Source organism: Pituophis catenifer, unplaced genomic scaffold (assembly GCF_029215685.1).
Source record: "Pituophis catenifer annectens isolate HBS135680 unplaced genomic scaffold, rPitCat1.0.hap2 SCAF_1, whole genome shotgun sequence".
NCBI classification, from domain to species: Eukaryota; Metazoa; Chordata; class Lepidosauria; order Squamata; family Colubridae; genus Pituophis; species Pituophis catenifer.
Window position 1 is genome coordinate 55749528 of NW_027256881.1, and position 23867 is coordinate 55773394.

A 23867-nucleotide genomic window follows, 5' to 3' on the forward strand; every position below is an offset into this window, starting at 1 on the left:
TAGTTGTGGCTACGAGGTCATTGCATAAATCCATTCTCTCTCTTTTTTTTGCACATGTTCCTAGAGTGGAAGGCTCTGCTCATAGTTGCTTATGCCTTGGTGATATATTGTCTGGATTACTGCAACATGCTCCTCATGGAGTTGCTCTTGCAGATTATTCAGAAGCTTGAACATCCAAAATGCACACGGTAATTATGGGTGCGTCTTGGTACACTCATAAAATAGCAGTAGTTACACTGGTTACCAGTGAGCTGGGTGAAATTCAAGTTGCTAGTTGTCATCTATAAAGCACTTCCTGTCACAGGACCAAGATATTTGAAGAATCATCTATTTTCATTAAGATTAGATAGTTTGCATGCTCTGGGTTCCATCTATCAAACAGTGCCATTTTTAGGGACCAAGAATGTGCATCCCTTGTCTGTTCTCTCACCTACCTTATGTAATACCATCATCCCCAAGATTTAGATGGCGCCAACCCTGCCTTCCTCTCATAAGGTGCTAAAGACCTGGCTGTTCCCCTGGGCCAGATGTACCATTGGTACATGTTAATATGTATTATAGCAGTTATCAATTCCAGTGCTTTATGTGAATAAAAACCTATATGTATTTACATTCTTTTTATGGTTGATGCATTTTTCTTAATGTTTTAGGTGTAGTAGCCACCCAGGGTTGTTTGGCATGGGTGACCATATAAATGAAAGCTATTTACACAAATATGTCAAAGAGTGGGATGCTTCCTAATAAATATCCATGGATTTCAGCTTTATCCCCTCGTTATTGTGCTCCCTTCATTTTATCTGATGAAAAAACTTAAATCCACCAATACTTCACTGTATAGAGCAGATATTTCCAGATGTTGTCTAGAAACAGGCATAGTATTAAGCTTTAGAATAGAATAGAGCTGGAAGGAACCTTGGAATACTGGATGCTATCTCCACCTCAACGAGAAGGAGTGTCTCAGGTAAGACTAACGCCCCTTCTAGTCCAGCCCCCTGTTCAAGCAGGAGGCCCTGTACAATTTGAGACAAGTGGCTGCCCAGTCTCTTCTTAAAAACCTCCAGTGATGAAGCACCTATGAAGGCAAATTCTTCCACTGGTTAATTTTTCTCACCGTTGGAAACTTTCTCCTTAATTCCAGGTTGATTCTCTCCTTGATTAGTTTCCAACCATTGTTAATTTATTAGGTCTATTTTTAAGTCTGTGCCTATATAGCCTCTGCAAATGTGACCTTTAAATTCCTGGTTAAGAATCTTGCAAGATCATGTGAATAATACTATATTGAAAGTAATTGAGATCTTTCAAGGAGCTTTGATTTGCCCTATCAACCCAAATTTGTGAGGTTAAATTTGAATTTCCTCCGGAGAGGCAACCTTGCAAAGCATATTGAAAGATCAAGCAAACCCTGTTTTTGAAAACCTATTCTAATTACCCACCAACAGTACTTCAGGGTTAGTGCCCAAGGATGTTCCAAACATACGGAACTCCATTCGACTACATTGATATTATTTTGGCACAGATGGCAACATTACTTCTTGGTATCTAAGCTTTAAGGTCACATGCAGCTGCTATAGCAGCAAGCATGGCAACACCAAATACCTAATCTCTCGTGTGGCCATAAAACCCCATGGGATCAATTTGAAATTGCTATCATAAAGTCCTAATTCTGTGTAGAGTTTTTTTTAAAAAAAGAAACAAAAAAGGATGGTTTTGGGCTGGACATATTGAGTTTACCAGCCAGAATTAGGAGTCCCATGATGCTTTTAACCACGACTATTGTATTTTGAAATTAAAGAAGTATATATTTTGCTATCACTACATCTCACTGCTGGTGAAATATTTGTTCCCTGAATCCTTGCCTGTGCTAGAGAAAAAAAAATTGATTTTGAAAAAAAGAGTTGACCTTGGTTAGGGTGTGTGTGTCTATATGGAGTATGTAGAATTTAGGTGTCATGCCTGGGAGCCATATTATCTGTGTGCCTTGAGGATCCAGGCCTACCGCAATCATACCGTGAGAAGTTGGGCGGGGGGATTGCATGAGTGAAGTAGAGATAGCCATAACAAACTTCTCTAAGAGAAGTTCAAGGCCATGGTGTCCAGCAGCTGTGCAAAGAAGAAATTGGAAGATGTCTTCTGTTCGGGAAAGAACTGATTGAAGCTGTGGTGGACATGTGGGAGATGTGGGCAAGGTCTTGAACTTTCTTGTGGGTGAGTAAAACCCGGAAGCGTTCAGATTCGGGTTTTCCCAGATGTGCCAATATGACATCTCTAATAAAAGTTAGCTTTGAGGAACTTCAAGCCTTGGAGTTTGATTTCGTTGGAACCCTGACATTAGGTCTAACTCAGCACTCCTTATTTCACCCTCTGTTTTATATGCCATGCTTTCTGTTAGCAGACTATGGAGTTAATGTTGTCTCAGCCCTGCTGTTTGTGAGCCTATAGGACTGATTTGGTGCCACTTTCCTGAATGAAATAAGGAAAACAGAGCACTGGATAGGCAAGAGAGAATTGGCTGCCTTAGAATGTCTCCTTGGAGTGTGCTGTGCAGCTTTATGCTTTTCCTTGCTAATCTCAAAGATATGCTTGCCCTGTTGCTTAATTTGCTCTGAGGGGAAGGGTTAGAAGTCCCTATGAAGAATAATTGAATTTAGTTCATCAATTTCCATCCTAAATATATCTTGTCTGGGATCCTTGGGAAGGAGGGAGGCAGGCCATGGCCACAGAACTAGGCATTTTGCTAGTACTATAAAAAGTAACATCTGTTGGTTTGTTCTTTTTCTTCTCTTGCTCCCAAAAATATGCTCCAGTCTGATTTCTTGGATCCTCGTAGTAGAATGGATTACCTCAGAACCAGCTGCTTTTGGTTATCTCCAGTCTGAGTAGAGACAGGAAATTAATGCAATTTCAGAAGGAGAAAAATCAGAGATTTATGATTCAGATTTGCTGGCCTCATTCTTCTCCAATTTGGTGCCCTCCAGATGGGTCAGACTACAACTCACATCATTCTGTTCAGTCACACTTAACCTGGAAGTAACCTGGAAGTGTCATTATTCAATGACACTTTCCCATTTTTACTTGAAAGGATTACTAGTAGCTTCCTCAAATGATCTATATACTACTAAAAATCTCCTGTCTGTTTGTTTGTTTATAACCTTCAATTGGCCAAAACGGTGCATCATAGGGCAACAATTGTGGAATGAATGTACCTCAAATGGGCTAATTTACACAATACATTGAGAATCCGGAAACCATAACTCGCATGGAATTGAAATTTGGTAAAGTTGTGACTTCTTCAGTGCTGTCATGCTACCACAGTCAGCCATAGTCACACAATTGTTATTTCTAATGCTCCCTGCCAGTTTCCCACAATGAAATATCTCTGAAATGATGATCCGACAGGTCCCAGGTTATCTAGTATATTTTAGCTTTGTGGAAAATATGGTAAGAAAAACACATGATTATTTTCTTCTTTTAATCTTTCAGGGAGATTGTTTGGCTTTTTGTAAGTCAGGCTTCAGAAAGTGTGGACTTTCTCCCACCTGAAAATGTACATATGTTCCAATCTCTAGGTTCGTGATGGCAAACCTATGGCATGCATGCCACAGGTGGCACGTGGAGCCATATCAGTGGGCACGTGAGTGTTGCCCTAGCTCAACTCCAGGGTGCATGCGTGTACTAGCCAGCTGATTTTCATGCTTTCCAGGCCCACCAGAAGTTGGGAAACGGGCCATTTCCGGCCTCTGGAGAGCCTCTGGGGGGCATGGGGAAGGCCGTTTTCACCCTCCCCAGGCTTCTAGAAAACTCTGGAGCCTGGGGAGGGTGGAAAACAGGCCTTACCGGGTCCACCATGCCTTCACATGCCAGAAGCGGGGGGAGCATGGGGGGGTCACACACGCATGCGCGGGGGGGCGAGGTGCATTGAATTATGGGTGTGCACACGTATGACACCCCTGTGCTCCCCCCGCTTTTGGCACACAACGGCAAAATGGTTAGCCACCACTGCTCTAGGTGAAAGAAACACAGCAATAATATTTTCCCATATTTTATTCTGTTTATCCATACAAAGTCTGTGTATAGAAAATTCACTCATAAATAACAAGTGTAATCAAGCCTTCAGTCTTTTGATTAAATGGAACTATGTACTCATCTTTTCAGTGTTGCAGTACAGTCTTTTTACTATAGTAAGGGCACAGAGAATCCATTTTCATTGTCTAATTGTCAAATTCCACATACTAGATATGTAATTCAGGAGAATATGATACTGAAAATTTTAGCTGTTGTTGCACTAACATTTATAAAGCCCAGTACTTTCTCTCCAAACTTAGTTTAAGTACAGTTTATATACTTAAACTTAAGTATAGTATATTATAGTTTAAGTATAGGACATTGTAGACTCATATCTTTTAAAGAAGCATTGTTTTATTGCATTTCCAACTTTATACTGTTATAAATAGTCCTTTATTGTACATGTGTAATGGGAGTCCAATAAACTCTTTTAAGTATTTTTTGTTGTGTAAGTTGTAACATAAAGTCCATTAACACTCTCCCTATTTTTCCATATCGCCATCTTTTTCCCAAATTTTAATATTGGATTTCCCCATAAAGTCAATTTAGCATTGCAAAAAGGATCAAATATGGTTTTATTAGACATTCCATTTCTAGTTCTGTTGCACTTAGATGCTAATACTGTCCATCCGACCAAAGGTAACTGAATAGGAATACATCTTTCGAAGTTGCCCAAATTGTAAAATGGGCATTAATATTTGGCTTCTAGTATTTAGTATTTCACAGTAGGTAAATTTGATTATATAGCCCCAGATTTGGAAAAACGAATCCTCCCTCATTAATTGGTAATTGCATTTTCTGTAAAGATATTTTCAGAATCGAAGAACCCCATAATTATTTCTAAACAAAGTGTTTATTTTCCAAAAATATTTTCCAGATATTTAAACAGGAATTTCTCTCAGAATATAAATTAATGTGGAAATAATATTCATTTTGAGAACAGGCATCTTTCCCCAAAGGTTGAAGTTTAATGATTACCATCTATCCAAATCTGAAGAAACCTCTGTATATATTTTATTTATATTACATGTTACCGAGTTACAGTATATCTTTCAGTACAGATATTTAAATATGTAATGGTTTTGGTACAAATTGGAAATTAATATTCCTTAAATGGACGGGTGACCAAATTTTCACCTATTGCCATCAACTCCGATCTGGACTAGTTAGTAAAAAAAATCTGCTATTTCAGTAAAGGCATATATCATTTGCATCAACACAGGAATAGTAATGTGAGGGTTAGGAATAAACAGAAGAATGTCCTCTCCAAATAACTTTTCAACCTCTAACTTGCCAGATAGTTGTCTGTAGGGTATGACTGGAGAAAATTAGAGTAGCAAAATAACTGACAATTAACTTAAGTCTTAGATATAAAATTGCCCAGTGTTTTGCACTAATATTGTCCTCTGAAGTGTTGTTTTCAATAAAAATTTGAGAGAGAATCCTTGCCCCCAACTCATAATTTAAAAAGACAAGAAGAAAGGGCTTTCTTTTTTTATTTGGGGATAGGAAGATAAAAGGGTTTGGTCATTTACTTCTTCATAATCTGATGCCTCACAGATGTGTTTGACTATGATTCTTGTCACTTTTCCATTGAAAATTCCTTATTAATAGACTATAGCATTGAAGCACAAGATATTTTTCTCAGAATATCAAGAAACTATTTTTCCCCCTTCCTAGCATTTTTCCACAAGTGCAGGGTCTGCTTTTGCCAGATCAGCAAGCATGGATTCATTGGTGGTGATAGGAATTGACCAACCAGCTTGTTGCCTGACCCTGACACCATGGGCTAAGAAACAGTGAGTGATCCAAAGTCACCCAGCCACCTTTCATTCCAAAGCAGAACTAGAACTCACAGTCTCTTGGTTTCTAGCCTGGTGCCTTAACCACTAGACCAAACTGGTTCTCTCTATATAGAAACAAGATGATTGTGAAATTTTAAGTGTTATTGTATATGGAATTAATATAATGGTTGTTGATTCAGGAGGTATAACTTACCAATGCATTTTGTGAATTTTCCATGTCCCAAGATTCAACAAAATCACTTTCAGCCCTCTGAAACTTTCAAGCTGAGTATGCCATAGGGACAAAGTAATAGTATATTTAGTATGCAGGAAAAATATGTAATTGGACAGGTTTATGCAGCTTGGCGCATGAGAGAAGTAGAAAAAGGGGATGAAGAAGCACGGGGATGGAAACTGCTTTGAAGTGATGAGAAAGAAGAGAAAAATTGGCTACCAAAAATTGCTGGAAAGGTCTGAATGACTTGGTGAGAAAAAAGCCAGTCCATCTCACTAAAAGCAAAAGAAGTCCAAGGCGTAAAAGAAAAAAAAAAAAGATAATAACACTGAAAGAAGTAATTTGTTGGTATGAATTTCTACCTCACAATGAACCTGCACAGTATAATAGTTAATCTATTGAATTGGGACTGGGGAGATCAAGATTCAAATCCCCACTTGAAACCAGCTGGTGATTTTGAACACTTCAACTTCTCTCAGCTTAGCCTAACCCATAGGCTGGTTCATACAGTATGTAAAATGAGGGGAGATGCTCTGTCTTGACTTCCCAAAGGAAAGGCAGGATAAGAGCCAGTTTGGTCTAGTAGTGAAGCACTAGGCTAGAAAGTGAGTTCAAGTCCTGCCTTAGCCATGAAAGTCAGCTGAGTGGCTTTGGGCAGTCACTCTCTCTCTCTCAGCCCAACCCACCTCACAAGGTTGTTCTTGTGGAGAAAATAGGAGGAAGAAGGTGTGTTGGATATGTTTGCTGCCTTGAGTTGTTTGTAAAAATAATAAAGGCAGGATACAAACAAACAAATGTAATATCTCTGGCCTTTGCCGCACGTAACTTTTGAAACTGATTGGAGAAGCTGTTGCATGGCTTTACTGCATGACAGTAGAAATTAATGTGTGCTGTTATGCATACAAAGCAGATACTTAGAGGCAGGAGAAGTGGGGAGATGACTGATTTAGTAAGCATAAGACAGAGGTATACTAGCTGAAGTGTTGGCTTGGTATTGGGTTCAACCCAAGTTCAAATCTACTCTCTGCAATGATCCCTGATCATTGTGTGATGTACATTTTGTCTCATGCTCTGAATGAAAGGCAAGATACAAATCTAATAAATATGGATATTTCTAGAAATCTGGTGTTACTATTGTACATTTTCATTGTATTGATCTTTCTTCAGTTAAAAGTCAGCTATAGACTTCATAGGAGTTTGTCATTCCCAAATTTTCCTACTGGAGTTTTCAACATGCTAATTTCTCTAATATACATAAATAATTCTAATACAAATTTTTGTGATGCGTGCTTCTTTTCTGCAAGGAGACATCTTTTTTTGCAGATTTTTGATGAGAACAAAAACATTATCAGACTTTGTTACTGCAAATGTGCAGTCCATTATAAGACCAATTATCTTACAAATCTATGTCAGATTTCTTTCACATTGCTAAATAAGGAAGAGCAGATGCAGGAAGTTTCAAGTAGAAATACTTGGCATCCCCAACTATTGCTAATATAAATAGTTAAACAAATTCTTAACAAAATGGGAAAATACTTTATGACATGACATTGCAGAATAAGAATTGGATACTGTGGGATCTTGTTTTGCTGCATCTAATAGAGATCTAATCGAGATCTAGAAAAGTAGCTGGCACTACTTTTACCTGGCATGGAGAATAGGAGCTTTACTTACTAGAATTTAGTAGCACATTAGGCTGCTACTAAATTAACTTATTTTAAAGTCTTTTTAGATTGCCTTAGTAGGACAATGCCTTCTTTAAGAGGCACACAACAAAAAGATAGCAAGAAATTTAATGTTAAGTTGCTAGCATTCAGTAATAGCAATGTTCTAGGTAACCCTGAATAAAAAGTGACCACAGTTCATCAACCAGCAAATGCATAGGAGTAGAGAAAAGGCAGGTTATATTTTCCCCACATAAATTTTCATCTTCCACTGAAGAAAATGTAAATATAATGAGCAAGGACAAATAGGCAGGAATTCTTAATAGTTAGAAGATTGCAGTCATTTTTAAAATTTTTAAAATTTTGACAGGAACTCTGGGTGTCTTACAAAATAACCATCCCTTAAGGGTATGGTTGTTTACAAAATAGCTATGGGCAAATAGGATGCAGTTAGAGAAAGGCAGGCAAACTTTTATATAGTAGCTTTTTAATTACCCCACTTCCATTACATGAGAAATATAAGGGTAGAACTGACATTCCGAATAGACATCTCTTGTCTTGCAGCAGCATAATTCAGCGATTGTCCTTTGAAATTTTTAAAGTTTATATGTCATTTATTTAATTTTTTAAACTGTTGATTTCTCTTTAAATCGAATCAAATCAAATCTGTGCCATGAATTTAAAGGTTTAATGGTATTTTTTTCCAGTGAACACTGTAAAACAATTGTTAAGGGAAGAATAGAAATATTGCTAAACTAATATTCAAAATGTGGGCATCTAGGGAATCATATATGCATATAGAAAAATGCTTGTGATTCTTTTAGAATGAATTGCATCAGGTACACAGCTTAGTTAATCAAGAGTAAAATATAACAGGATAACATTAAAAAGGTGAATTATGTACCAAGGTAGTCCTATTATATACCAACTGGTAATACTTACAGCCAGAAGTTTACTCTGTTTTTCTTCTATCTCATTTAGAGATGACACAGTCATTTTGAGCTGCTCCCCATTTCTAATGCAATAACACTCTTTAAGTTCAAAGTGTTGGATTTTTAAAAATTATTTTAATGCACTCTTCAGGCTCCTTTCTAGTACTCCACTGATGTTCATTATGAGGTGATGTTACATTTCTCATTCAAGCTTTAGCTGACTTTCACCTTAGGTTTTTGCTTCTCTTTTAGAAGATGCTGTTTAAGAAGAATTGTGGTACAAAGACAAGGATCATCAAAATCCGCGTAAGTTGAGCCGTAGATACATTTTTCTTTTCCCTTCCTTCATTTGTGTCAAAATCATGAGCATTCCATAGAGCCAAAGACCACAGCTGATGGCCTTCCAGTTCCCTTATAAAAGTTCTTGGTTTTTAGTAAAGTACACTGGGAAGTGCAAAGAATTAAATATAGAGGGGATGATCATATTAACTGAACTTGATTAATTGAATGAAAATGTAATTAAATTCATATTTAAATATAATTAAATGTAAGTTTCAGCTCCCATTTTTTTTGTCCTTGCTCTGCTTATGTTCTGGAAAGCAATGTTTATCATGGTATTCATTTGCCCTGAAAAAATTGTGCACGCACACACATACAGTTTTGTCATAGTTTCCTGCATAGTAGAAATTATAAAATGTAAGAGTTCTTCAAGGATAGATTATTAATTGCCAAAGAAAAACATTAATTAGTATGTTATAGAATAAGTTAATGTTATAGTAGTACTAGTAGGATAAGTTAATAACTTATAAGTTATCAGGGGTGAAATCCAGCAGGTCTGACAGGTTCTGGAGAACCGGTAGTGGAAATTTTGAGTAATTCGGAGAACTAGCAAATGCCACCTCTGGCTGGCCCCAGAGTGGAGAGGGAATGGGGATTTTGCAGTATCTTTCCCCTGCCATGCCCACCAAGCCACATCACGCCCACCAAGCCACACCCACAGAACCGGTAGTAAGAAAAATTGGATTTCACCACTGGTAATAATCCTATTATAGGGACGATGGTATATTTACATATATTTCCTTTTTTTATACTCTTGCAAAATCCATGTTTTTTAATCCACCCTTTCCTAAATCGCTTAATTTTAGCCAATGATGGATTATATTACTGCCCCATTGTATCACAAGAACATTTCAGAAGATGCTTATATGCAAGTCATTTATTTTCTGTATGAAGGCTTATATGCCACTGCCCCCGGAAATTCGTAAGATATCTGACCTCCGGGTGTTTCGCTGCGCATTGAAGACCCTGTTGTTCCGCCAGGCCGGACTATCAATACAATAGTTTTAAATTGGGGTATTTAAATTTATTGGGGTTTTAAATTTGAGCCATTTATTTAATTATTTTAAATTTTATATCATTGTTTTGTTTGTGTTTTTAAATAGGCTGTACACCGCCCTGAGTCCTTCGGGAGAAGGGCGGTATAGAAATAAAATTATTATTATTATTATTATTAAATCACTGTGACACTAAGTGGCTTGCAAGCACGCAGATAGAATAACATAGCAAAGAAATGCAATAACCATAAAACAACTGCAAGTAACCGATCTAATCATCACAAACTGCTTTAATAATACATGTTACTAGCCCCCTTAAATTGTGCCAGGTACAGCCATCTAACAGCTGCTTTAATTCCCAAAAGCTTTTGGATTAGGCAAATTTTTAAATACTTCATGAATGTTGGGAGAGTACAGGTTTTATTCTGGGTGGAGTCCATTCCACACAAGGGAACCTCTTGTAGAAAATGCTCATCAGCCACCACACCTTAAGAGGAAGTATTTCCAGGGCAGGCAGTTTCTATTTGGAATAAGAGTTCTTGAAAATAACCAGGCTCCAAACCATGTAGAACTTTAAAGGTAATAGCCAGCAGCTTGAATTACATTTCTGAATAATTAAGCCAAATGTATGTGTGGGGATTTTTTTTTATATATATTTAAGGTGATTAAAAAATATTAGTTATTTATTACCAGGGATAACCATGGAGGAGAAAAAAACACATTTCTGCTCTGTCAATAGGCCTGTTATAAAGGAGAAACTGTATTTGTCATCGTATGGGAGAAACAATAGAAACTTGAAGGTGAAAATACCGTACTTGGTTTGCAGTTTATTAGTCAATAAAGTAATGATTTTGACTCATGAAGCTTCAGAACAGTTCTTCACAGTACTTTCATTTTAGTAACTGTATATTAAGTTTTCAGTATCCACAAGCTGATATATACTTTCCAGTTGAAATGCTATTTCTGTAAAACAAGGTACTGTATTCCTTCGCTAACTCCCAGGATAAAGGGGGTTTGTTTTGCTTAAAGCTGAAACCCGGCACCCTTTTCTCTCTTTTTCTTGTTTCTAAATGCTCTGTATTAAAATAGGGCAACTAGAAAATATAGATACATTGATCCCTCATAAATATAAATAGGGTAGCAGTGTACAATATGGGAGCACTTCAGGAATTATTTCTGCACAGTTTATAATCCTACAATTGAAGGAATCATTTAAGAAAGTTAATTTCAGTCAGTTTGCTGTACCAGTTAAAAATCTGACTTAGAAACCAGGAGACTGAATTCTAATCTTGCCTTAGGTGTGAAAGCCAGTTGGGTGACTTTGGGCCAATCAGTCTCTCTGAGCCCAACCCACCTCACAGGGTTGTTACTGTGGGGAAAATAGGAGGAGGAAGGAGTATTACGTATCCCAAAGGTGCTTTTCCAAAATGCAATTAGACTTCCTTGGTTTTTTTTCTTGAAAATGTTTTGCTTCCCATCCAAGAAGCTTCTACTGTTGAAGAAAAAGATCCAGTTGCTTTTTCGAAAAGCACTTTTGGGACAACCATGGCCTGGATGATTGAGAATCTCCATAGCCGAGTATTAATGTATGTTTACTTTCTTGAGTTACCTATAAAGTAATAAAGATGGATAAAAATCTAATAAATAAACTCAAGTTCCATACCTTTCATCCTGTGATTTCTACTTCTCATAAATATAGGGCAAAAATTTGAGGATGGATTGGTCAAGAGGCCAAATAAATGGCATCTTGTTTTTGATGATTGCAAATTGATAGCTCTCTTTAATGATGGAAGCAGAATCCTCATCTGTTTGGATTTTTTTCCAGACAGAGCCCTGTTCTGAACACACAAGTAGTCCCAAAAACCTCTTTTATTGCAACAGTTATGAATTCTGTTCATTCACAGAGGAGTCCCAATTAGTTATAAAGAGTCCTTTGGGAGAAGTCCTTCGGGATAATCACCCACCTTTATTTCCCTTGACACGCTGCCAAAGACCTAATTGGCAAAGCCACACGGAGTCCAGAATCAAACAGAGCTTCAGGCTTTAAGCTGAACTGAATGAACAAACATTGCTTCTTGCAAAGGCCCACGTGCCTTTACTCCTCTTTTAAGTCTTATGGGAGGGACCAATCATCTCCCAGCCCTACTCCAAAGTTGTCCCTTTTGTTTTAGTAGTTCTTGCCTCCTGGCAGCCCTGCGTATGTACGCACTGGGAATAGGCTCCCTCTGTTCCTCTGCCTCGCTGAGGTCTGACTCTGGAGGCTCCGGAAGCAGCATGTACCTCCCAGATGGCCCTTTCTCTGCCTCTGACGCAAAGCCCTTGCCCGAGCCTTCCCCAGACTCCAGGACTGGCCCTTGGTCGTCCCCAGCCTCCTCACTGTCTGACTCTGTTGCCAGCTCCGCAGGCTGCTGGCAGACCACAACAAGCCCTTTTAATAATGCTAGCCTAAGTCAGCCAATGTTAGGGTTTTCTGCTAGCTTTTTTTTTAATGTACAATAACTGAGGAAGTGCTAATGAATCACTACTGAGTGACTTGCACAGCAGATTGCTGCCAAAAAAACCAGAACTTTTTTTGTGTGTTTTTCTATAATGTCATGTTTTTCCTGTAGTTTTTGGAAGTGAACTAATCAGGTTAGTCTGCTCACTACATAGTGGCTATTCTTTCTTCTGATTTCCTGAAGTTAAGCTCAAGAACACGTTTTCATATTGCCCAGATAAGACACTCGCTTCTGAAAGCCGTTCTGCAATCTTATCACCCTGCTTGATTTTTTTTTTTCTTTCTTAAAGGACAAGGAAATAAATACAACTAGATACAGTAGATCCTAAATGATGCTACTGTTGGTATTAATTTCACTATGTAAACTGTTCCGAAGTTTAAAGGATTTGGAAAACTTGTTTCCATCTCTGAGGTAAAGGAAGAATGAAATACATTCCTATGGATTAAGGCAAAATGCAACCTAGAAAAGGGTTTTATTCCCAGATTAGGGTGGATTGCTGTGGCCCACAATTCTCCATAGCATTCTTAGGTCTAGAGCAGGGGTGTGAAATTTATGGCCCATGGCCCAGATGCAACACACGCTGGCCACACCCACCCCGTTTAGCGAAGGGGGGAAGTCACAATATGTCACGTGACGACAATGTGACACCGCAAGTTTGACACTCCTGTTCTAGAGAAAGAGATCTGTGCCTTTTGGGTGTATGTATGTTTGCTCTGTTTTTCAAAGCAGTGCAGGATTGTTCTTTCACTAGCAAATATATTACAGCCTAAAACTGAAACAGAGGTTTCTTTTCCTAGCCCTAATTATAATTTGTACATCTAGCTTTTCTTCTAAAAGTTGCAAACGTAATTTACCAGTAAATCAAGGCATGCAACAATGCCATTTTAAAAATGTGGAAGCAAAAATTAATTTTAAAATGCCATGTTGCCTGGCATTTTAATCATGCATAAAAATGATCTCTAAGATAACTGTTGCAAGGGCTTAATTTGTACCAAGTTTTTGAAATCATCTGGAAAATGACCGTTTTAGACCATGGAATAAAGTCCTGACATTGCAAGTATGCACATGAAATCAAAACCTTTATAGGTGCTATTCTTCTGTCGCTGTCCCAATTCCACTCCAGTGTATTCCTGGTTCCTAGTGCCAGGCTACCATCTCTTCTCCCACCTAAGAACTGGAGTCTCAACATGTTGGCAGTTTTTCTCTTCAATCTCTGGATTTGTGTTTTGTTTTGTTTTTTAATTGAAATATTCTGAGGTTCTTGCAAGTTATTCAACATGTGCAACTCTTTTTTTTTTTTTTTTGCAAGATGGGGGAATAGTCAATCTCTTTTAATTATTTCATACAACATTTTGTACATGTACTTTGCCTGTTTTGGCGTGTCTCCTATTGACACACAACCAACCAGAATGAATTCCATATTAGAAGAACAACTCAGCAAAAATACTGAGGTGTATTTTTCTCTATAAAAGGAATGCTATGTTCAGAACATGTTTTTCCCTACATTTTTCTAAAGAGATTTTTTTTAAAAAAAATAACCCTAGAAACTTTTGAGCTCTTTCAAACATATGAATACTGGACTGTCCCTTTGGCTATAGTTCTAGCAAATAATCAGGGGACTATTCTTGAGCATGTGTCAAGTACCTTACATGTATCAGAGAATTTCTAGATACAAAGATGACTCCCCTATTTTCATCTCTCTTTTTTCCCTGGTAATTTAAGTTCCATACAATTCTTCCCTTCATTTGTGCTGTTTGCAATGTAAGTTAAGATGGAACAGAAAAAAGAAAGATTAGGTCTTATCTTGATACCATTCGTTCCTTGGATTTGGACCAGAATCATCAAACAATTTCCCTTAATTCTTCTTTCAGTAGATTGAAAGGCCACTGTAGACAGGTGAAACTTTGTGCCATTTTTTGTATCAATTCACCTACTACATAAATTCATCCTTAATGAGGATCACATAAATTATGTTTACATTTACTTGGTTTCATCTGGTTACAATTCTCTGGTTGAGAGCATTTTGAAGTATGAATTGTGAAGTTCTTTTGCTGTATATTAGTATCTTGGAAGTATATCTGAAATCACTGTGAACTAAATGATATTTCTCCAAAACTTTGGAGCTTCTATCTTAGCTACTGGGAAAGCTCTTTCCTTTCATTTTAAAAATAAAAATAATTTTAGGATTAGCTTTAACTGACCATGTTTATTTCCTTTTAGGCATGCTGACTTTTTGGCATATTACTGGAATAAATATTTATAGTGTAAAAGTAGGAAACTAGACAAAGCTCTCTCCCCACCACACACACACACACACACACACACACACACACACACACACACACTTAGTTCACCCAGAAATAGTGCAATCTAATTGCTAATCTAATTTTTCTTCTTCAATAATCTGCTTATTTGTTTGATTAAATGCTTACTGAAAAGTCAGGCAAAAGAATCGTATGGGTCAAGTATTTAAGGGTGGAACAGTTTAAGTCCTATTTTGAAGGCAGTTCCTCTTAAACAAATAGCTTTTTCCTCCTGACTATGTTCAGTTTTTAGAAATTATCCATATGCTGTACCAGGACAAAGCAATTGGAGAGAAGAGAAAGAAAAAAAAAAGAACTAGTATAGTTAACTATAAACTTTTTCTTTGTGGTAATAATGAGTAATTAGAAATTTTAAAAATTTTGAAAAAGTATGTATGTATGTATGTATGTATGTATGTATGTATGTATGTATGTATGTATTTAATTTATATTGCCGCCTATTCGCCCATGGTGACTCAAGGCAGCTTACAGAATAGAAAACCATATTTAAAACAATAAAAACTAACAAAAAGAAGCAAATAAATTGATATAGTACAATATAACAAAATCACCCTCCTACCTCCTCCGCTGGCAACAGCAGATCACACGAGCCATTTAATGGGCTTCGTCCTGCTCTGGGTTCCCCAGGCCTGCTGGCTAAACCAGGTTTTCAGTGCCTTCCAGAAGAGTATTAGAGTGGGGGCCATTCTAATCTCTGGGAGAATGATGTTCCAGAGAGAGGGAGCCACCACGGAGAAGGCCCTTCTTCTGGGTCCCACCAGGTGTATCTCAGGGATGAAATGCTCCTGGTTTGGACCAGATCGCCCGATCTGGTAGCGATGGTGGCGGATGGTTCAGAGAACCAGTAGCAAAAATCCCTGCTCCCCCCCCCATGCCCAGCTGAGCCGCGTGATCATCAGAGGCTTTTTTTTTTTTACTTTTAAAAGCATTTTTTCTACAACCTCTCCAGCTGAAAAAATGCCTTTAAAAGTTAAAAAAAAAAAAGCCTCTGATAATCGCACAGCTCAGCTGGGATCGTCAGAGGCTTTTAAAAGCATTTTTTCTACAACCTCTTTGGCCGAAGAGATTGTAGAAAAAAAATGCTTTTAAAAGCCTCTGATGATCCCAGCTGAGTTGCCTGATCATCAGAGGCTTTTAAAAGCATTTTTTTCTGCAACCTGTTAAGGTTGTAGAAAAAAATGCTTTTAAAAGTTTTTTTTTAAAAAAAAGTTGGCCACGCCCACCCAGTCACATTACCCCCCCAAGCCACACCCACAGAACCGGTAGTAACAAATTTTACATTTCACGACTGATGTATCTCCCTTGGGATGGGACCCGCAACATTCCCTGCCTCCCCACTCTGATGGGTTGGGTAGATGTGACCGGCAAGAGATGGTCCCTCAGATAACCTTGTCCCAAGCCATGAAGGGCTTTAAAGGTGACAACCAGCACCTTGAATTGCACCCGGAAGCAAATCAGCAACCAATGCAGCTCCCACAGGAGAGGTGAAACGTGCACACCGGGGTCTGTACAAAACCATGCGGTTTTGGACCAACTGGAGCTTCCGGATGCTCTTCAAGAGCAGCCCCATGTAGAGCATGTTGCAATAGTCAAGACGGGAAGTGACTAGGGCATGAGTGACTGTGAGTATATAAAGTATATTATTATATAATATATTATTTATATAATGAAGATTATATTATTATTTATATAATGAAGATTCTGTACTGAAAGATGAGAATAAGTAGCATAGAATCAGAGGAATTACAGCCTCCTAAAGATATTTGAAGGCTGCTATATATAAAGATGAATTTAGTTTTCTGATGCAGTGGAAAGCATGGAGAAATCAAGTTAAGAGCAAAGAAATTTAGGCTAGGCATTAGGAGGAACTTTCTGGCAATAGGAACTACTCAGCAATGGAACAAGCTGTCTTGGAAATCTATAGACTTTCTTTTAAGCAGAGGGTAAACTGCCATTTATTAAAGATGCTCCAGCAACAACTTCTCACCATTGAACAGGGCTGGAATCAGGAATGGAAACTCCTTACAAGCAAGTGATTCTTCCTCCTCTTAGAGTTTCACCCACATGCTAATTTTTTATAGGTTGCAATAATGAAAACAAATTTTGCTGTATATATTTGCATAAATTATATATATATATATATTTCTAAATACAGTAAATTAACTGGTTAAGTTGGAGCAGATAGAAATTCTATTAATATCATGTTTAATAGCTAGAATGTTCTTGTTACTTTGTCAGTAAGCATAGCTATATCAAAATACACTTTATAGAAATCCAGACAATTGGAATCCCTTGATGCTTTGCTGCATAAGTGATTTGTATGGCTTAATTCTGCACTGAAAAAACAACAACAATAACATTTCTGAAATTTATCTCTGGATAGGAAAAATTAGACATACTTTTTCAAAATTATCTATGCATGCCCAGAGATCCACAGAGTTTTCATACATATTCGATATTAAGAACAAATGAAATGCAACAATAGGTACATTTATAAAAAATACATTTATAATGTTGGAGGAGGGGAGATTACATGACTATTTTTCAAATACATTGGGAATAAACCGATGAAAATTTCATCCAGTGATCCGGGAGAAAGAGATTTTCCTCTACAGAAATAGTAATTTGTCAGTGTTCTTTTTTTTCTTTGTGATGCTTGTGGGAATTTGATTCCTTTTCATTTAATCCTTTTGCTGTATAATACACCCAAGATTCTTATCCTTGACCTCTGCTAGTAAAGCAGTTTTTCCAGAGGCAAATGTACTGTGCTGGCATGTGCAGCACTAATGCCTTTCTGAATGGATAATATTGTCTGCTTTGGATTGCTTAGCTTTATGGGATTGCAGTGTTTTGAGCCAATGCAAATTATTGGGTGTTCTATGCATGAGCGTCTTCACTCATTGCACATTAGCCATAAGAAAGCCATTCATTCCTTGCGTTGTGGATCCTGGGGTTAGCATCTGATTTGCATTACACAAAAAGGCCATAAAGCCTTACAAACACATGTACCAGCAGCACCCTTTCAAAGCTATACCCTTTCAAAGCTTGTGTTGGTGGAAGGCTTGGTGCTACCACATTTCTATAGCTCAGTGGTAAGGAGCACAGGTTGATCGCTTGGAATTTCCAGCAAGACTGGAGAAGATCTGTGTCTGAAATTCTGACGAGCTGGAAGTTTGCCTTATATTGAATCAGCATTTTTGTCATCTTACATTGGCTGGCAGCACTTTTTGAAATTGTAGTTGTAGGAAAATTGTAGTTTGCTTTAACTGAAGAAGCAGATAGCACTTGAGTCTTTTTATTTATTTTGATGCAAATGGCTTATAGCCTGCTGTGCTTCAGTTACTGTGGAACAATATTTAAATAAGGACAGAGGTCTGACTCAGTTTAACATAGACACTGTTTTCCTAATACAGTTTTGATGGTATATTATGGGAATTCCAAATTGACCTCTGTAAAATTAGCCTGAACGTTAACAAAAATCTACTTTGCCTGCTGTGAAAATGTTAGCAGCTTAAAGAAACACTAGTTCTCTTGGATCAGTCTTCTCCAGCTGAAGTGTTCTATTATGTTGGAATCATAGCTTCAAGAACTGCTGTATTGACTGAGAATTTAGAACGTTGTAGTCTCAATTTATCTGGAATGACCATCTTGAGACAAGTTGGCTATAATTCCATATTTGTTATGCTAGGGACTTTTTATACAATATTGCTTCCTGTATGGTATTACTTCCTCTTTAATAACTTTCTAGACTGAATTATATTGAAAATTGAATTCTAAATATTATTTCAACGGAATTGAATTCCTACTCCTTTGGCATGTTCATGGTTTGTACTTCTATTCTGCAATAAAAGAAATTTCTTCATGGTCTTTGAATTGATATTGACCTCATTCCAGAAGTATCTGAACAATTTATTACATTAGCCCTCTGGCTTAAAGGTATGGCTGTTTCCATTGCTTTCCAAGAGCCTAATCTCATTCAGATAGTCTTGAGTTTTCATCCAACCATCATGATTTTCTTGGGAAGTTGTTCGAATTGGCTACAAAAACTGGGAAAGCAGCATTGCAGTCTGGATCATACAAGCAAGACGTTTTTGATATAGAAACTATTGACATGAAAATAAGAGGAAATACATTCCAGTAGTGCACATAAACTCTTCTCTGAGATCTACAAAGATTGCAAAATCCAGAGAAAATAAGTAGTTAATGACCTATTGTCCTTATTTCCAAATTAGGGAAAGCAGATAGCTATTGAGTCACAATTCTGTTGTTTTATCAATGTAAGGGAATTACCTATCTATTAACAGCCCAACTTATAAGTAGAACATATTTTAAAATATCCCAGTCTGTTCTGTTGATACAAACACATGCAAATCAGTGGTGGGTTGCCCCCCATTTGGACCGGTTCGCAAGAACCGGTAGTAAAACGGGTGGGAGGCCCCACCCACTGCCCTGGATGTTGTTTTCGGTGATCTGTGCATGCGCAGAAGCAAGGCGCGCCAGTGTGAACCAGTAGTAGGTAAGTAGAACCCACCCCTGATGCAAATATATATTTTTACTTGTGTTTGAACTGTTCTTTTTGTATTATAAAATAACAAAATCATTTTTCAGTGCAAAGACAGTGGGGATAAATAAAAGCTATGACTATCTTGTCTTGATGTGAGTAAGCCAGAGGAGCCCTGGTAGCGCAGCAGACTAAAGCAGACTAAAGCACTGTTATTAACATCAGCTGCCTGCAATTACTGCAAGTTCAAATCTTGCCAGGCTCAAGGTTGACTCAGCCTTCCATCCTTTCTAAGGTAGGTAAAATGAGGACCCAGATTGTGGGGGCAATAAGCTGACTTTGTATAAAATATACAAAAGTATGAAGGCTATTGCTTAACGCATTGTAAGCCGCCCTGAATCTCCGGAGAATATAAATCAAATTAAAAAAAAAAAAAAAAGATCCAGCTAATTTTCTAATATGCCTGGTTATGTGTAACAGAGCATAATGCCTCTCTTTGTAAAGAGTTTTTCAAAGAAGATTGGGCATTGTCTAGTTATCCCTTTGTACAGTTGCCAGTGGCCACCTGACAACTTTGTAAATATATTAGCTACGGTTTTGGTGTTTTTTTTTTTTTTTGCTCTTAATGAGAACATTGGCATGTTTAGTTGACCTTTTCACATAAAGCCACCCCAGCAACATTGCAACTGCCCTATGAGGGAACTAAACAAGTATTTATCCTTTCTAATATTGTAAGTTGGAACTTTAATTCAACCATTTTAAAGGAGATAGAATGCCAGATATTCTACAATGTGATGTACTTGAACTGTTGCCAGAAGTGAATGCTTAGAAAGTGTCTGGGTGAAGGAACTGTCCTGGAACACAATTCCAAATTAGTGAGGGACATAATATCAAATTATATCTTGCCAATACAAGCAAAGAGAGATCACATAAAGGGAAGGAAAATTGTTCCAGTGGAACATTGCTGGTGCCAATCACACTAGCAAATTCTTCTGTAAATATGAAACTGTTGATACCCTGTATTTCCTCAAGCTAATGGTTGAAATTAAAACAATAATTTGGTAATTAAAAGAATTACAGAAACAATTGTTTAAAAAGCTGCTCTCAAATGCACATGGGAAAATGAAAACTATACTCAGTTACTGAATATGGCATCATTAAAATACTTCAGTAGGGTGCTAGTAACAAGTACCTCCAAAACCTGCAAAAGAAGGATGCAGTATTTGGCGCTATCATTGTTGTCCTCAGGATCTAAAGCCAACCAACCAAACTAGGAATAAAATAATGAGGGGTGGGGGGAGGGAGAGAAGAATAAAGAAGTGGTTTAGCAAGTAGAGCCAATGGCTTAATCCCCAGCCATGAATGCTAGATTTGGCTTTCATCTACAGCCACAGATCTACAGCTGATTTAAACCAGATGAGGCTTTCTATCAGCTTATTCTTGCCTGTGGGTGGGCTAAAAAAGTAGCAGGGTATAAGATCAACATTAGAATGTCAAACTGTGGATTGGGAATGGTCTTATCCGCAAGATTTTGAAATCCTTACTGATCTAATATAATTGTTTCCTGCTTATTTGCAATATACACTTTAAAGAGAATGTTAGGTTTTAGGAAGATACCTCTAAAATCATTGGAAATCTTAATGGGGCTGATAAGAAAGTGCCTTTGATTAAGTTGGAAGTAGGTTCGTTGTTCCCAAGAATATAGTCTCTTGTGCCTTAGGCACAAATATAGACTTTTTTTTTACCTCTGGTTTTCTTAGAATACACTCCAGTTGACTCAGCCAGCATTTTCAGTACTTTGGGGTCATTGGAATCCTAATCTCAATCAATTAGAGGGCGCCAAGTTGAAAAAGGCTGCACAAAAAGCCTTCGTTCAGGCCGTTGGCATTGTATAAGTAAAGAAAAGCAAATTGCTGCATTCTTGTGTCTTTCATGCTGTAACAAGTTCCTCTGCCCAAGGTCAGAAGCAGAAACAGCCAAGCTTCTGACATACCTGACTATCAATGTTTTGTATTTTATTCTCTGTAGTTTTATGTAATCAGTCTGCAGAGTTTTTTGGTCAATGAGAGCTCCAAAATAATGAATAAATACAATGGAAAACCAGTAAGATTTCCTTTATTGTAAGTAATATTGCTAGTGGCTTATTATTCTTTACATGTCCTCAATTTTCCAGGTAGTAAACTTTTATGTCTATCTAGATTGGTTTTAGTAACTCATATGCTAGATCCGTGAGTGGCACGCAGAGCCTTCTCTGTAGGCACATGTGCCGTCACCAGCTGCTCTTCAGGTTTCTGGCAAGCTGGTCTTTGCGGGTGCAGGAGCGCCGGAAAACAGCCTGAAAACAGCTCGAAAACAGGCAAAAAACCAGGCCGTTCTCCATTGTGGGTGGAGACAGCAGCCAGGATGGGGTGTGCTCGTCTAAGCCAACATTTTCCATACTTGAGTATTTTCATCATAACTGGCATGTTGTCCAGTGAGCCGTATTTTTGTGAAATCTTGCGTTTTCCATTAATACGACCCCTTAAAAAACTCCAACCCTGGCTTTGCTCCTGCAATGCTACCCTAGGGAGTTTAAGGTTCTCTTCTCCCTTTCCTTGATGGATTAGCTCCATCGCTTGCCTGCAGCCAAAAGTTCCAGCTGCTGTTTGTTCGATCCTGTTGGTTGGCATTTCTCATTGAAGAGAAGTGCCAACCTCTTTGTCCATTTTCCTTGCCTCCCTCTCAGTAGAGTACTGGCAAGCAGCTTCCTTGCACGGGGAAGGACAAATCTGTCTGATTAATTCTGCCCCTTTAATTCTAAATAAAGGTTGCTATGTTACTCTCCAATTCTGAGGCCTGCCAGAGCACACACCATCCATAATGCCACAGCAGGCGGCTGGTGAATGGAGACTTTTTAAAATATGCCTCTCCTGCTGTGTTCTTGCTGTTAGCCAAGCCTTCTGGCTGTGTAGGAGGATGTTGGATATGATTTCATGAAACTGAGCTATAGTTGGTTAATTTCTAGGCTGAGCACTAGTTTCTTTTCTCTTAAGCTGGCACTTTGGCATGGGAAGAGGAGAGAGAAATTGGTTTGATTTGCATTTGTCTGTATACTGTCCTAACTTGTCCTTCCAGAGCCAAAGTATGAACCAAAATGGAGTTGGTATACAAAATCATGATCTTTATAAGCAGCAAAGCCTTACACAACACCACAAACACAACAATATATACTAGTAAGGGCAGTGGTTTGCAAAAATCCATATATTAAATAGTGTTCTGTACAAAAGTTCTTATTTTTTGAACAATGTAGCTGAAAGAATAGGTATGATTTTTCTAAAAAGGTTACAAGCCTTTGTATGGGGAAATAAGACCGAACTGCGCAAGTGAAATGGAAGGTTCATCCTATTTGCTAGCTGAATGAGGCATCTTGGTTAGAAATGTCCTTCATATTAAAATTATTTTGTGCTGTAAATGTTTTTCTTTATAACAAAGGTTTTGTTTGATAATGCTGAAATCCGTTTTAGTACAAGATAGGGCTAAATAATACTACTTGTCTCACAAAGAACAGAAAACTTTTTATTTCCAATGTTGTTGCTGGTATCCCTAAGATTTATATTGAGTGTTTCCCTATGACTATCATTAAGTGTTGTACCTTATGATTTTTGATGAATGAATCTTTTCTTTTATGTACACCAAGAACGTATGCACCAAGACAAATTCCTTCTGTGTCCAATCACACTTGGCCAATAAAGAATTCTATTCTATTCTATTCTATTCTATTCTATTCTATTCTATTCTATTCTATTCTACTCTACTCTACTCTACTCTACTCTACTCTACTCTACTCTACTCTACTCTACTCTATTTTTATATTTGAGAAAGTGTCATGGCTGCCATTGCAGACACACATGCATAGAAGAACTGAAATGGTTTCTTTGACAAGAAATGAAACATCTGTTTTCTGAAGGGCCAACTGGTGAGGCTAAAATAAAAGCAATTTGTCCAGGAATGTTAACTTCTTTAAAATATTGTTTATTTGCACTGTTTTCTTATTTTGAATCTATAAACAGCTATGCATAACTCTGTAGACTGGTTACATAAAACTACAGAGAATAAAATGCAAAGCATTGATAGTCAGGTATGTCACTTGAGATTGAAACACATAATATAGTTGGGGGTATCTAAATTTTAGGAAGCACCTGTATTAAGAAACTATAGCTATAGGAGGTATAAACAAATCAAAAGTTAACCCTTTGCTGGTGTCAGAAGTTTTCATGAAATAAAACTGGATAAGAGAATGTCACAATATTGGACTATTCAGTCTTGACAGTTTAGATATTAATTCGTCCCTCTATCCAGCAGATTCAGCTTACTAAAGAATATACTCTCATATTGACCCTCAGAATATACAACCAATTACTTTTGTGACTTTTAAAACGGGAACATATATTTCTCCATAGTGTAGAAATGGGAGGTGCCAGTCTGGGTATTCCTTGCTCTAGCTCTATGTCCTGAGCTGAAAACTTCTGAAGATCCGCCTCCCTGGTGACGTCT

The 23867-nt window shown here is 37.7% G+C and overlaps 1 protein-coding gene across 2 annotated transcripts in view; it reads left to right on the forward strand.

Annotated features, from left to right (window-relative positions):
* Positions 1-23867, forward strand: part of LOC139308696 (uncharacterized) — a 73588-nt gene that overhangs the window by 39467 nt on the left and 10254 nt on the right. For both annotated transcript variants that reach the window (XM_070932451.1, XM_070932452.1), the window contains one exon: positions 8930-8983. In XM_070932451.1, the coding sequence (XP_070788552.1) occupies positions 8930-8983 (54 nt within the window). The remainder of the gene's footprint in view (positions 1-8929; positions 8984-23867) is intronic.